This window comes from Mytilus galloprovincialis, chromosome 1 (genome assembly GCF_965363235.1).
Source record: "Mytilus galloprovincialis chromosome 1, xbMytGall1.hap1.1, whole genome shotgun sequence".
Taxonomy (NCBI): domain Eukaryota; kingdom Metazoa; phylum Mollusca; class Bivalvia; order Mytilida; family Mytilidae; genus Mytilus; species Mytilus galloprovincialis.
In genome coordinates, this window is record NC_134838.1 from 14285414 (window position 1) to 14302468 (window position 17055).

Below are 17055 nucleotides of genomic sequence, written 5' to 3' on the forward strand. Positions count from 1 at the left end.
CTGAAACGTAATCATACATTTCCATTTAATCAGATACACATGATTTTATAAGTACAGTTGATGCCGTAATGCTTTAACAATTGTTCAAAACAAAGTTTAAATCAAATTAACTGAAAAGTTTACCAAAACAAACCTCTACGAAATGACAAGATTTTAACTTGTCATAGTCATGTCTTTTCTTGCTGAAATTTGTATGCAGATAATATGGTAATTCCTGTTTTCGCAAAGATAGCAATACGATCCCTTTATGCTCTTGTAATATGATACATTTTATATATAGAACTAACTGTATTCTTCTTTTTACATGTATTATATGTGAATGTATACAGGTATTTATTCCAAAAGCGCATTTCGTCTACAAAGACTCATCAATGTCGCCCGAATCCAAAAAAGTTAAAAGGACCAAATAAATTACGAAGTTGAAGAAGTGAGAGATTTAACTAGCTATAAAACTATGTTTAGTCTACCCATTTTCTACATAAGAAAATGACTGTACCAAGTCAGGAACATGAAATTTGTTATCCATTCGTTTAATGTGTTTGAGCTCTTGATTTTGCAATTTGCTTAAAGATTTTTTGTTAATAATTTTCTTCGGAGTTAAATTTGGTAGTTTTGGTATTTCACTTTTTATTACAACGATTTACACTGAGGATTGGCCAGCTGAAAACTAAAAGAATTACTATATTTTCTTTTTTCAATGTAGCAATATTTTCTGTTGACTATTTATTTTGGAATTGATACTATCATCTTGAGGTTAGGTTCCGTATTAGAGTTTCCTTAGTAGATATCGCCTCTAACAAGACATTTTCTCAATCAAAGAAAGTTAAGATTAAAATTGAGGTCATCTCGTTGAAAGTTCTGTGGACGTTTTCATGTCTTAACACTGAGAGAAACTCTTTGTCAATAGGGCAGGAAAGTAATTTTCCCAACCGTTTTTTTCTTCTTTCGTTTTATTTCCATCCCCCTATATTTACTTAGGGTTAATGTTTCGTCTAATAATTCGATATGAAAAATAATTTGTATTGAACAAAATGGAGCGATTTGACAAACCTAATTAGTAAATTGTCATATTTGTTTTGTGTCTGAAGAGCATACGTCTACTGCAGTGAATTGTTAATTAATAACTATTAGCTATTCTGTTGTAGTTTCCTGGCCAATTAAGATACCGAATAAAAAGACAGATCACCTCAAACGTCAGAAGAATCAAAGTCATTGACTTTTAGACACAGTAACATAAAGAAGGCAGGTGATTTTGAAACACTTGTGCTGAGTCTTAATAGTATGAAGGCATGATACCCTAAATACGGATATGAAGATAATTTATAAATAACTTCTTCGTATAGACATTGTTAATTTATAATGACCACAGGATAAACTATGTTTTTTAAATTCATTTCTTTTCGTTAACAGAATTATAAACGCGCATTCTTGAGGTTTAAAATAATGTTCGGTCACTCGTTGATAATATTTCGACATTCGAAGTATTTGATTATTGAGTCCGTAAATAAAATAAGTCAACAAACAAAGTAAATAGCATTTATTTGAAGGCTTAACAATAGCATACATGTAGCTCTTGTGTAGTTATGTTGTGATTAGACTCTTGTTTAAATGACGTTAAGTTAGATGGAATGAAAATGCATAGATTTTTTTAATAATTTGTCAAAATGTAGTTTATATCATGCTTTAAAAAAAAACATAAAACATTTACATTAACCTTGTGATTATAAACCACTTGCTACTTGGGTGAGTTTAAGAAACATAACTTGACATTCTAAACCTCAATTAGAATACAAACATCGATTTTACTTGGTTTTAAGATATTTGTGTCAAAAGCTGTAGGTGGTGTTGGTATATAGCTCTACTGGCTCTATGTGCCTTGTTACATTAAAGATTTATATTTGTGCAACAGTTAAAGTACTATTGTAAGCCAGTGTATGTGCAGGAAATTACTTAAAATCTTCAATCTATCTAATTAAGCAGTGGTTAAAAATAGCTAAGACGTTGATAGACAAAATCATCTAAAATGAATGTTGTAATGGTAATATTGCTTGAAAGGCATGTTTTATTTTAATGTGATTGTGGTTAATGTGTACACATATACGATTAGACGTAACCCATTAAACAGGATCATTAAATCTTGATATAAATGTAATAATTTAAGGATGACATTGTTTTCAAGAAATTGCCTTTGCAAACTTTAACAGTCAATTAAGCGAAATCTTCCTTGCAATTTACGTTATGCAACAATAAATGTTATATCTTAAGTAACGTTTTTTTTTTTTTTTGTGTAGCAATTACAAATTTACTTCAGGACTAAGGAAAATGCCAATGACCTGATTTAAACGATATCAATGAAAGCACATGTTTTCACTCCTAAAGATATTAGATAGAGTTGGTCGATAGTCTAAGCTTTTGCAGTTGTGTAGATATTATCCATGAAGTCAAATTGAAACCATTTTTTTTTTAATTTTTTTTACATTGATTTTTTTTATGCATTTATTGTTAAATTAAATTGAATATAAAACTCTCCTGAAAACAATAAGGCCGGATGAACTGCAAAACTAACTGCATACACCTTTTGTGCTTGATTTTTGTCTTAATAATTTGACTAAATATTCCATTCGAAGCAATAATAATCTCTCTAATCTAACTATTAATTTCATACGACCCTAGAGCACCGGTTTGAGCGGATGTGTTTGTCGATAATATTGTAATGTCTAATCCTTATTACCTTGTGGTATCCATGCTGTCCTTAAGTTCATGTGCATATTAATTAAAATATAATTTTATATTTAAGGTTTCCACATAATTGCAACATGTCGGTTTTGAGTTTTGCTGTGTTATTTATCTTTATATCTTATATACAGGTGTTACCTAGTTGTTGTTAATTAAAACATACCTGGCGGTTTCTCCTTCATCACACGAATTACTAGGTGATAATTCAGGTGATAAATTCGACGGAGAAACATCTCCAAAATTCTGAAATAAAATAAAATATACTGTATAATTCTAATACATGTATATGTAACATACTGCAGGATCAGTCCAATTTATTTCTATATTGTTTACAGCATAAAACGGTGGAATATCTTATTTTTCATTCAACAAATCATTTTCACTTTTTGCTAACCTTCAAATCAGCTCAAACCCATCATTTTTACCTAAAATTTCATGTACCAAGTTAGGAATATCACAGTTGTTATGAAATAGTTCGTTTTTATGTGTTGGCGTGTGTTTTTGTTGCACTTCGGTGTTCAGGTCGTTCCTTTGTTGTCCTCTTATTGTTGAATTGTTTCACTCGGTTTAATTTTGTAACCCGGACTTGTTTTCCATCAATCGATTTCGGACTTTTGAACATCGGTATACAACCGTTGCCTTTATTTGAGGTCAATCACAGGCTACAACTAATTTGTCAGTATTCCGTTTTGAAATGACATAACGTCATTGGATCGGAAAGAAAATTGTTCTATGATCAAAAGCTCATTTTGCCATGTGATATTTAACAAAGTCAGATGATGTCAATTAATTTCTAAGAAGTGATCTGCAGGTGGCGAGTTCTGTATTGTAATAACCGACTAATGTCTAAATAAGAAAATCAATGTTTTCTGTTGGAAACAGATAAAACCCGGCTGCAGCCGATTAAGAAACAATGCTTAAATCACTAAAATCATTTTATAGAAAATAATGAATGCTGCTTAAAGTACAAATTTAATCTGTAAATAGACTAATTGGTGAAACTATTATATTTCAATATAAGGGACACTCTTTGAAAAAAAAACTAGGTTTTTCACATGATGGATGATGAGAATGAAGTTGCATCCTGCATAAGTGCGGAACCATTCAGATACGATAAAAGATGGTATAAGGAAACCGGATCTAGTTGAACATGATAACTACAAATAGGTACCCTCTATAACATACAACGGACAAAAGAGTTAAAACAAAATGTGCTGGATCCTTTAAAGACAGTCAACTTGAATATTAATGAGATGTAATCTTCATTATTGAATTTTCTTTTCGAAAAGTCCTTTGGATGATGTAGTTGACAATCAAAGCATTTGGAATAGATGTTGCCTAATAAAACAAACATTGTGTACATATTTCATCAATGTCCAATTGAGCAAACTTGTGATTTCACTAACTAAACTCAAATTTTTTAAAAGTTTAAGAGCCTAATAGCACAACAAACAAATCTGAAAATCGTCAAATCATAGCAATAGATGTGTTTGTCAAAAACCAAATTTTATATAATAGAATGAAATTCAAAACAGTGTGGCTGTGGCCATTGATTGACACATTAAATTCATCCATTGACTGGGACAATTTACGTGAACGTTTGTCTGTAACGACCACTGTTCACGACGTACCTACGATAGACATTTAAACTGTGGGGTCACCAAAGGTTTCTTAACGCCTTTAATTATAAGATAATTCGAAAAATTAATCAGGAATAACCTTTATGTTTTGATTTATATAATTGATATAAATCAAAACATCGTGTTATTTCTCATTAATTTTTCGAATTACTTTATTAAGGTGTTGAGAACCTTTGGTGACCCCATAGTTTAAGTGTCTTTAAAAAGTACATAGTGAGCAGTGGTCGTTACATACAAACGTTCACCTAAATTGTCCCAGTCAATGGATGAATTTAATGTGTCAATCAATGGCCACAGCCACACTGTTTTGAATTTCATTCTAAATTGAAAAGACTCTTTCATAAACAAATTATATTGTGCTAAACGAAACATCACACAAACGAGAAAAAACAAAACCTATTATGTCTTAATAAATTTGTTCTGTATCGTATGACAAGACCAGGAGGTAAAAATATTATATAAACACACAAAGAACAATAGGCCGATTTACCTTAGTATCCACGATTGCAGCTCTTCGACCTCGTCTAGATAAAGGTGGTGATACTTCACTGTCGCTCTCGTCCGACCCACTGGTTACGCTACCAGAGCTCCGACTTCTTTTGATCTGCAATACAGAATGATAGATTTTAACTGGTATATGATATTTACAATAAGGTAATTCGTATATTTCTTTCTATTCAAAATATGATAATTGCATTTATACCAGGCCATTATTTTCTGGTGTGGGTTGATTTAACATCAGTACCATTACTTTATCTTCTTAAGGCTTAAAAATAGCCACATCGCATAAACTATTGTAGAGCGTCATAAATGCAAGTCATTTAGCTTTTGATATTGATCATTTCATGTGTTCCGATTGTACACAGCTGTTTATGAAGAAAACCAAATTGACGTACATTGTATGACCTTAATTCGAAATGTAACAAATAAACATTTAAGGTCAAGTTCAACCAACATATAATTCCTCATTCCTTAAGTTAAAACATTTTCGAAGAAAAATAAAAGGTATAAATTTCCAAGAAATCAATATCCTGCAATAAGAAATTTAATTATATGGTCGTTTGTGGAATACGTTCTTTCTTATTAGGTTTGGAAGATTTCAAGTTTAACCCTTTTCTTCAGATAAACAAATTTGAAAAGAAAAATAGACAAGTTTATTTTTTCACATTTAATTTATATTGTCTGTTTTTCTAGTAAATGAACACATTTCTCGTACAATAGACAATTTCGTTCTTAACATAAAGCATTCCAATTTTTATAATTTTTAAACAACTAATTATCACATGTGATAAATAAATGCAGCCGTAGTATACCGCTGTTCAAAAGTCTTAAATCGATTGAGAGAAAACAAATCCGGGTTACAAACTAAAAGTTAAATACTTACTTTTCTCGGTACCGACAGGAATTGGTGTGTTCGATGTGGACTATTTGATTTTCCTTTTTGAGAATCTAAAGAATAACAAAATACAATCATCTGATTAAAAACTTGACAAATTTTTTAAACATTTACAAAAAAATTATACATATATAATTAAACAGAGTAGAGTCAATCGTCCTTCAGGCCAATACACTCTTTTTTATTCTCAATGTGTTTCAATAAAAAGTTAAAGACAATTAGTTATAGAACTTAGTAAAGCTTTGACAGAAAATGATAATATGGTGAAACAAAATTATGACAGTATAAAAAGGGGTAAAAAAGATTTCACTTTATTTTCCTGGAAACTTGAGGTGATTTGAATAAATATGAATAAAAAAATATATACTTCTGTACAAAAAACAGTTAAGCGTTAGCTCCCTTGACTATTATAATTAATGATATTGAATTACCAAGAGAAAGTTTTAGTTTGTTTAATTCAATTGATGACATTATGCATAAGTAAACTCGCAGGTTTTAAAGAACATTACCTTTTAATAATTGGTAACAGAGTGACAATTTGTGAACTGAAACAAACAGTTGTTATATAAGCAGCTAGAATTTCATGCTCTATTGCATTATATGTTATTGAACAGCAACTGTTGATGTATTATTTATTTACAAATAAGCTATATGGACGAATAACGAAATCTGATTGTGAAATAAACTGTTTTTTTTAAATACATCGATTCTACATAAACCATCATTTACTTATCAACAAACTAGATTGATAAGGACAAGATAAACATGACAATTTATTGTGTTGAAGTGACATTTTATATCAGTATTCAATTCTGAAATAAAAATGGAATTAACAAAGCATTAACCATTATAGTGGGATATTTGTGCCTCCAGGAAAGAACATATCACCAGCCGGCTGGTAACAGTGATCAAATCTTAAAAAGTATATTTTTTTATAAATATTGCTGCTTATTTTTTTGGTCGAAATTTGAAATTAAAATAAAATCATGAATACCTCAATAAAAATTGACAAGAAAATTTATGTGTATGAGGTAAAATAACAAAAATACCGAACGACGATGAAAATTCTGAAGGGAAATAAAATTGAGAATGGAAATGGGGAATGTGTCAAAGAGACAACAACCCGACCATAGAACATACAACCGCAGAAGGTCACCAACAGTTCTTTAATGCAGCGAGAAATTCCTGCACCCGGAGGCGTTCTTCGGCTGGCCCCGGCCCTAAACAAATATATATGCTAGTTCAGTGAAAATGAACGCCATACTAAACTCCAAATTGTACATAAGAAACTAAATTAAAAAAAAAATGCGGCGGGATTAAACATGTTTATGAGACCTCAACCTGCCCCTATACCTCTAGCAAATGTTGAAAAGTAGACGCATAACAATACGCACATTTAAATTCAGTTCAATAGAAGTCCGAATCTGATGTCAGAAGATGTAATCAAAGAAAATAAACAAAATGACAATAATACATATAACAACAGACAGTTAACTGACGTGCCAGCTCCAGACTTCAATTAAACTGATTGAAAGATTATGTCTTCATCATATGAATATCAAGCACAATCCTTCCCGTTCGGGGTTTAGTATCATACCATCATAACATATAATATATATGAGAAGAACATGCATAACCCGTGTCATGCCAACAACTGGTTTTTAAATAAATGTGTTTAGTTCGGTTGAAAAGACCCTATAAGTGAATCAATATTAACGCCAAAATATCCAATCTTTAATGACCTGACAGCAGTATCGTAACTATGTCCCTTCTTAACAAGTCTATTTAAAGGTTTTGTTAGCTAGTCCATAAGCAAATGACAAAATTAAATGCTTAACTACATCACAAGAATAAATAATTTTAATACACTTCATGTGAATGTCCCTTTCAATAGATATATTGTCTTTGTGATACATCTCAAAACCTCACGGAAGCCTATCGATGGATTCACGGTCAGGACAAAGTGAAAACAACAGAAGTCGAATTTGTGCAGCTGCAACTGTCGTTTATAAGCAGTGATGCATAATTGCATGCAAGTATTTTGCCATTTCGGATATGATCTATTTTTTTATACTAAAATGCAAAATGTAAATGTGTAACTAAAATGTTTATCACATGACTTTGTATACAGTGCATTCCAAATTATTACTCCTTTTCTTTTATTCTTATTTTATTGCCAACAAGCAGAGTAAACAAATTGCAAACAAGTATAAAAAAATGTGTTTGTTCCTTTGAAATACATGTCCTAAAAGATTATTCTAAAGTCAAGTATATATTATTTCATAACAGTAGAGAGAGTATTTCAATAACAAACCCATCATAGATACATACCAGGATTGAAATTTTGAATTTTCGCCTGACGCGCGTTTCGTCTTCAAAAGAATTTTCAGTGACGTTCGAATGGTAGAAGTTAATAAGGCCAAACAAATCACGAACACGAAGAGCATTGAGAACAAAACTACGGAAGCGTATTAGGGACATAATAAAATTAGCAGTGAACTTTTTCTTCAAAGTCGAAATTTTGACTTTTCAAATTTCGAAATTTTGACTTTAACTTGAAATTTTGACTTTTCAAATCCCCAAATTTTGACTTAAACTTGAAATTTTGACTTTCTAAAATATTAAAATTTCGACTTATTGAAAAGTCAAAATTTAGACTTTTTTGAAACTCAAAATTTTGACTTATAAAAAGTCGAAATTTCCACTTTAAACTCGAAATTTCCACTTTTTTAAAACTCGAAATTTCGACTTATTTAAAACTTGAAATTTCAACTTATTTTATACTCAAAATTTCGACTTTTTTAAAACTCGAAATTTCAACTTATTTTTAAACTCAAAATTTCGACTTTTTTAAAACTCGAAATTTCGACTTATTTTAAAATCGAAATTTCAACTTATCTTAAACTCAAAATTTCGACTTTGATCTCAAAATTTCGGCTGTTGAAATCTCGAAATTTTGACTTTTTCTAAGTACTTTTAAAACTTTGATGTTAGTATTCAAACACAGTTATTACAATTTTAGCAGGAGTAGACATGGACGCAAATTATTAAAGCGTCATCCACACATTTTGACAATTTATATTTTGAAATTGGTTTTGTTCTTAAATTAAGATATGGATTAGCATTTAATATTGAATTCGGAAAGGACATGCATGTTGACAGAAAAAAAAATGTTTTCCCATATTCCATGTTTTAGTTCCCACGACACTGTCATAGAATTGTCAGATCTGAGAACATTTCGCATCGCAGTTTCAAAGGCCTGTTTGGTTTCCCAATAGCAAGTCACTGACTTTGCCTTGTTTAAACAATGGTAAATTAAGTAGCCAAAAATACCATGCATATTCAGGACGACAAATGAGCTGCTCGGGTTTCTAGTTTTGGAATTTTGAAATAATGGTTCTTTTTTCTGGAACATTGATTAAACTCTACAAGTTGACATTCTTATGACACAACTATTAACCCTTGTCTTTATATCTTAGACTGTTGAATAAAAGTATGGCGTAATATAGGTGTGTCTGAATAACGGGGTTGTCTTGATAGACATATCTGAGGTCCAGACTTGAAATATGTATTTGAACGTGAAACATATTTTATTTATTCTTCGGCAAGAACAAGATTTTCTATCTAGAATAACCTCTTTAAAATGGTTTACTTTATTTAAATATGCTTATTAAGTTTATGATGTATATGGCTCTCCGCTTGCTAATACAAATGACTGTGAATGTGGTAATCGCAAACGTATAAATACTTAGGAAAAGTCAAAATTTTTAGTTTAAAACAAGTCGAAAGTTTGAGTTTAAAAAAAGTCGAAATTTTGTGTTTAAAAGAAGTCGAAATTTCGAGTTTAGAAAAAGCCGAAATTTCGAGTTTTAAAAAAGTCGAAATTTTGAGTTTAAAGTCGAAATTTCGATATTTTATAAAGGCAAAATTTCGAATTCTAAAAAAGTCAAAATTTCGACTTTTTGAAAAGTCGAAATTTCAAGATTTTAGAAAGTCAAAATTTGAAGATAAGAAAGTTAAAATTTCGAGATAAAGTCGAAATTTTAAGATTTGAAATGTCAAAATTTCGACCTTGACAAAAAAAGTTCACTGCTAATTTTATTTTTTCTATGTCCCTAATACGCTTCCGTACAAAACATCCTTAAAGTTTTTGCAAAATACAGCTAAAAGTAATCTATTCCTGTGGTAGAAAAGCACTATTATCCAAAAAATGTAAAGTTTTGTAAATAGATAATTTATAAGAATGACCATATCAATGATTATTCATGTCAACACAGAAGTGCTGACTACTAAACATGTATCATGAAACATACCAACAGGTATATAACGCTGATGAAAACTTGATTCATGTTATGCGTTTTCTGTAAATATCTTTCTTGAGAACCCGGCTCCGAAAGAAAATACAGTATTCCCCAAAGTTATAAAAAAAATAACTCCGAGGAAAATTCAAAACAGAAAGTTCTTATTCAAATTCAAATCAAAAGCTCAAATACATATAAATTGATGATTACATCTTTGTTTTCATCAAAATGTCTTTAATTTTTAAAAGTTGTATACATGTTATCTGACTATGAGAAAAGCTATCGGTTGGATATCTTATTTATCATTTAAATTAGCACCAATAGTGCATAATATTTAAACCAATGACATTTATTGGCCATTGATACTAAACAAGATATACAATGCTTTAATTCAACTTGGGATCTCTTACAGTCTAGACGACATTATTCGTTCATTAAACGTGATAGATATCCGAAAGAACCCATGACTCTGTGCTAAGTAGGATTTAGTTATCTAACTGGACACCAGTAGCCAGTGTACAATTATCAGTCTGAGGAAATACTATACAACAAGATTGTCTCTCCACAGACAAATATTTGACTCTATATAAATCATTTTATTGTTAAATTGTTTTAACGCACAAAATAGACTGCAATATACATAGAGTCGACAGTAGCGTACCGCTGTTCAAAAGTGAAAAATCGATCGAGAAAAAACAAATCTGGGTTACAAACTAAAACCAAGGGGAAACACATCATTGCGTAATATAATAGTTATCATCGTCACTTTCAGACTACAACATGTAATGGTATTAGAAATATCTTCGAAATAACAGTCAATAGGAAATGTACGTCGTTGTTAGCTTATCGCCATTGCAAACTGTAGCGTCTATTAACATACCACCTGTTTCTATTCTAAATAAAGGCAATAGTAGTATACCGCTGTTCGAAATTCATAAATCGATAGAGAAAAAACAAAAATCCGAGTTACATACTAAAACTGAGGGAAACACAACAAACACAACATTAAGATGTAACACACACAGAAACGAACTATAACAATGGCCATTTTCCTGACTTGGTACAGGGCATTTTAAGATAAAAATGGTGGGTTGAACCTAACAGATACGAAGGTTTTGAATGGAATCAACGTTGGATATATTTATAAAGCAGTTGATTAATAATTTTTTGTAAGCTGACAATACTGAAGCCCACAAGTACAGGTTATCATCCTTGTTCAAGGTATTGATAATCAATACGTGTCGTGTAAGTTGCTTATCAATATAAAACAGAGCATTGTGTCTGCAGACATTTACCAAAGATTTAGTGAAAGTATAGCCTTTATAATTATAATACTTAAATAATACTTGTCATTTAGGCTACTAACTTAATCAAGGATATCAGAAAGAACGTAAGATTTTCTGACATTCGTTCGCGGTGTAATTTGCAAGAAATGTCCATTGCAGACCAAGCCAATAAACGATATTGACATTTTCTGGACACAATGTTGATTGCAAAGTATTGCACAATCACGTTTTATCACTTTTGATACTTCCAAAAGACTATGAGTGGGGCTAAATCTGTTAATGCAAAACGTTAAAAATCAGTCACTGTGTTTTGATTACTTTTTTGCTGTTGTATTATTATACTCTTTCCGTGTATAATGAACTTCAATCTTTGAACACGCAGTTGTTTTCTTATTGTACATTCTATGTATTCTAGCTAATGTTTTACTTTATTAAGACTACAACAAAGATTTTATAGTTTTCTTATTTGTTTTCACGTTTCAGTCCATATTTAAGAGTGTGTAGGGAGAAGTTTTGCAGGAACGTTCCGTATACTTTCTAGTATCGACATGTACCTGATCAGTTTTGACTGTGTCGTACTTAAAAGAGAGCTACAATAAAATTGAGAGTGGATATGGGGAATGTGTCAAAGAAACAACAATCATACGAGACAAATTATTATTTAAATACTACACAGCTAACGATAAATCAAAGTTGTTTCTGGTCTTCGACTGTAAACTTTCAGACAAATAAGAGACAACAAAAGTTAAACGATGATCAAATTTCGAAACTCCTATTTGAATGTGTAGTTCAAGATATCAAAACTGAGGGAATCGCGTGAACTATAAAAGGTGCTATGTATCGATCCATCGTTTTATCGAGACTAAGTCAGAAATTTTGGATAGGGATTTCGCCACAATCGGTATATTTGTTTAAATTAGAACGACTATTTTTTATTTAAGATCTTAACTGACAACAATCTGTCTCTCGCTGGTTGTAATACAGACACTTCGTATCGGTCAACCAATGGTTGTGGTGTCAGTATAATGAAATGAACGTTTTCAAATTAGATACGAATACGAGATTAATCAAATTGCCCAAGTTCCCCAGTCACAGCTAAACAATCTTTAAAAAATAGTAACTTGCATATAGACTTCACGAAGCTCGAATGATGAAATAATTGATTTCTGATTTGAGTCATGATTTAATTCACTCAAAATCACCAGTTTCTCTCATCGTACTTTGGGTTATATTGTAATACGTCTAACCGAAGTGCATATGGAGAAATCATTTCCGTTTCAATTTCAAAAATGGCATGGAACAGGAATCAATTCATTTTGTTTTTTCACACTGTGTGAGCATGTTATATGTAAGCTATATTGTATATCGATGACATGAAAAATACATATTAAACAAAAAGTCATTATTCTATGTGGCATCTAGTCCATTGATACCACGTGGTAAAATTCTACTAAATCTCGTTACAAATACTCATTTATACTATAGGCTAATTTTGCATTTTCCCACGCAGTTCATGTTAATTTATTCAAAACAAACCATGAAAAATATTCTACACATCTTCGTTAACACGGAAAATTAAAGAAGCGCTAAAATGTGTACCTACATTCCGACCTGGTGTAAATGCTTTACAAGTAAAGATAAATTTAAAAAAAAAACAGGGGATTTATATATATGACAAGTGTCCATAAAAGACAATAGCATGAACAAAAACAGATCAATGAAAAACTTTAACTTTCAACAAGAAGTAAAACTAATACGTTTTATATCCATATAATAAGTATGACAATCAGCAACCATGCATCGATCACCATTGCACTTGTTACCTGCTTCTGACTTAGTTTGTCGCTGAGATACATATGTATGTAGGCGCTCAATGTGTGTCTCTATTGAGACAGTGTATGGTATAACATCAAAACATACAAGGAATCAAAATGTAGATATGTTATCGGATTTCATTATTCAAGAGACTGATATATAAATGTAATCAAAGAGGGAAATGTATGATACAGAAGCTTCATAATTCTTATCCGGAATGTCCTATTTTTCCCACTTAATTTATTTGATGTTAAAGCCGTACTTAACAAACTTATTTAATTAGATGATGCAATATACACTCCGTTAAATTTTCGACAAATCTAATCGTGTCAGGTTGTCATTCCATGGCTTAGGACAAATCTAATCTTGTTAATATTTGATCACATAAAACATAGTTAATGAGAAAATAGGTAATAATGATGACAGACATCTTTCTGATCAAATTACTTAAGAGAATAACGCGAGAACTCGAGGCTTAGACAGGATTTCCGTATATATCTCGGTTCAAGAAAGTTTTCTATTGCAGACCTACAGAATAAATGTCGTGCTGCTCCTAGTAATGATTGTCCCGAAGTTTGATTATTTAAAAATTTGTAGTCAAACTATAAAATCAATACAAGATCTTTGCTTTGAAGAGTCTATCCGCCAAACTATTATTTTTTATAAACAACTATGTGGTATTCTTCTATTACCGTTTTTAATCGAAAGGCTCTACAATATTCAGACTTCCAAAGCACCCTCTGTGCAAAATTCTGTTCTATATTAGAGATATAAAGTAGGACACAGGTCGTTATGAAACTTCTACTTGTTAACATCAGTGTGTTTTACTTGTAAATATTAAATCTAATTTTCGTTAAGCATTGATTTTTCAAATGAAAAAAGCAGGGAACCGAAGGTGCACTTCCCGTAGATTATGTACATTTTAACCTAAAACAATATTTCAGAATGGCAAAAGAGCCACTGGTATTAAATTGTTGATAGTAATGAATTGGCAGATGGCGGCAGGGGAAATTTTATTATCTAGACTTCCCTTTTATGTACAATAATAACCTTGATAATTTTTTAAAGTGTGTATTTTGATTCAATATAAATCTATGTGCGTTACAATAGGTGAAATGTAGTACTTTAGGAAGCCGAAAACGACGTTGAAAAGACAAATATGATATTGGTTCTAGTAAACTTCAACCTGACATAGAACAAAAATGACAGGATCAGGGATAATTCCCACTCATGTTATATAAATTGCTAGCCTGTTTCAATCAATAATTTTTAAAGGCAAACGAAGAACTTACGTTTGAAAAAAAAATACTAGAAAATGCTAGTACTAATATCTGACGTGGATATGCACGAGTACGACTATAGTTCATCAATCGGCCTGCAACAATGCGCAAATCCAATACCGTTTATTGAGATACACATATAAAAAGGTCCGACATGGCAAAACGTCAAACTTTCCAAATGAGAAACCAGCAGCCTGATCTATGACAAAACATTACATGACGGACAGGAACCAACCTGACTAAGGACAGGCACATGAAAAAACGAAGGGGTCTGAAGTTTACCTTACTATCTTCTTTTATCGAAGATACTATCATCATCACTATTTTCAAATGGTTTTCTTACACTTCAAATGGTTTACTTACATGAATGTTTATTCATTCGTTTGATGTGTTTGAGCTTTTGATTTTGCAATTTGATTAGGGACTTTCCATTTTGAATTGTTCCTCAAAGTTCAGTATCTTTTGAGATTTACTTTTTAGACCTGAACTATGACGACTGGTTTTTATAAAAACGTTCCAGTATTCTAGCCTGCATTGTATTAAAGGGTAGTTAGGTTTATAAAGAAAAAATACTTCATTTGCATTTGGTCTCTGTCGAATCGTCTAATAAGGTGATAGTAACGTGCGTTGTTAATATCAGTTTAGTCATGTGTTGAAAAAGAAAATGTTCGAAGAAAGGCACTGGGATGTGGATCTAGACAAATACCTTGGGAAAATAATTGAATGCATACACACATTTACCCAATTGAAGCAAGTGTTGATGTCGTTCGATTTCAGCTTTACAATTGTATGCACTTTCTGGTTAACAATAGCAACTGAACTAATGTTTCCCCGAATGAAAAAAAAAGCTTCGTATCTGTATATTAGTGTTTGTTATGCTTTCACGAATAAACCGAACATTCATTACTTTTTTTACTAAATCTTACCGGAAGTATCCTCTGAATCGGATGTTACTATGACACCTGGGACAGCACTAAATATGTCTGGAGAAACACGTGGTGAGGGTAATACTTTCACATATCCATTTTCTGTCTGGTTATGAACAGTTAATCTACACAAGTCTTTACATATACTAGATACCTCCTCTTCAGATACCAAACTATTCTCTCTTGAAACGTCAAACGAACTACAACAAAAAATAAAACTTCATTATTTTTCAGTTGACAGAATGTATTACGGATTTCCAAATTAAATCCTCTTATCATTTTTTTGTTGAAGATTTCGTTTCGTTCGATTTTAATATGCGACAACATCGTCTATCAATGATAATAAACACTGTTATTGTCATCTTTATAATTATTTCATATACTATTCAAACACATTAGATAGACAGTGGGTCTACTAGACAAGAAACGAATTGACCCTTTGGTACCCTTTAATTCAATTGCTAGCCTTGCATTTTACAGGTTTGTATATGTGCAATCTGTAAATATTTGCAGATGTCCGTTCTCGTTATTTGCAGACATCCGTGCTCGTAACTAGACCAATGTTTTATTCCCAGAGTTCACCAAAGTAATTACTATATTAAAATTTGCTGCAATATGATGTAATCACGCCAAAGAATAATGTGTTCTGAAAGTCACAATTACAATGTCCTGATAATAACAATTAGATGTAATGATTCTGTCGCCTAAAGAGATTTTCAATATACGCATATCCCTCTTAAACATCTGTTCATTATTACACATAAACTCAGTTTTGAAGAGATGATGAACTTTTCGATTTAGATTTAGATTTTAGATGTTTTAGTAATTTGAAGAAAACTTGGTCATTTACAGTTTTATTTGGTTTCAGTGGAAATCACATAATAGAATTTTAACCTTCTTCCAATGTTGAATAGAGTGGCGTGAATTTTACAAAAGTTTGTCAAAATTTATTTTGTTTTATATTAATAGATAATATGTACGTTAAAAGGTACAATCACAAAAATACTGAACTCCGAGGAAAATTCAAAACGAAAAGTCCCTTATCAAATGGCAAAATCAAAAGCTCAAACACATAAAACGAATGGATAACAATTATCATATTCCTGACTTGGTACAGGTATTTTCCTTATGTAGAAAATAGTGGATTGAAACTGGATTTATAGCTAGCTAAACCTCTCACTTGTATGACAGTCGCATCAAATTAGTTGCTGTTATATGTATACCCTGCGTTTCTACGTTTTATATCGTAACTATAAACAACTCTCATACAAGAGGAAGTTCTAGCTAGCTATGAACCAAGGTTAAAACTGCAATTTTTTTCATAAAATGCCTGCACCATGTCAGGAATATCAAAGTCTTGTGTTCAATTTGTTCCGTTGGTCGATAAAGTTCAACATTTAATTTTGTCTGATTTTAATTGATTTTCCCTTTTCGGATTTAATTGAAGAGTTTTTTGTCAATATATGTTTCTACAAACATCAGTAATATACGACCTTAATGTACAACATTTATAGACAGCGGAGGTGACTGTTGCACCATTTTCTACCTAATAAACATGCCTGTACCAAGTCAGGAATATGGCAGTGGTCATTCATTCGTTTGGTGTGTTTTGGTCCTTTAAAATTTGCCTTATGGACTTGCCGTTTTGAATTTTCTGTTATTTCATTTTATATTG

At 31.3% G+C, this 17055-nt stretch overlaps 1 protein-coding gene across 6 annotated transcripts in view; it reads right to left on the bottom strand.

The window, feature by feature from the left end:
• The window catches only part of LOC143066311 (pleckstrin homology domain-containing family G member 7-like), a 145057-nt gene that overhangs the window by 25467 nt on the left and 102535 nt on the right, over nt 1–17055 (bottom strand). For all 6 annotated transcript variants that reach the window (XM_076239291.1, XM_076239301.1, XM_076239292.1 and 3 more), the window contains 4 exons: nt 15381–15580; nt 5761–5825; nt 4867–4980; nt 2900–2979 (listed from right to left, as the gene is read on the bottom strand). In XM_076239291.1, the coding sequence (XP_076095406.1) occupies nt 2900–2979; nt 4867–4980; nt 5761–5825; nt 15381–15580 (459 nt within the window). The remainder of the gene's footprint in view (nt 1–2899; nt 2980–4866; nt 4981–5760; nt 5826–15380; nt 15581–17055) is intronic.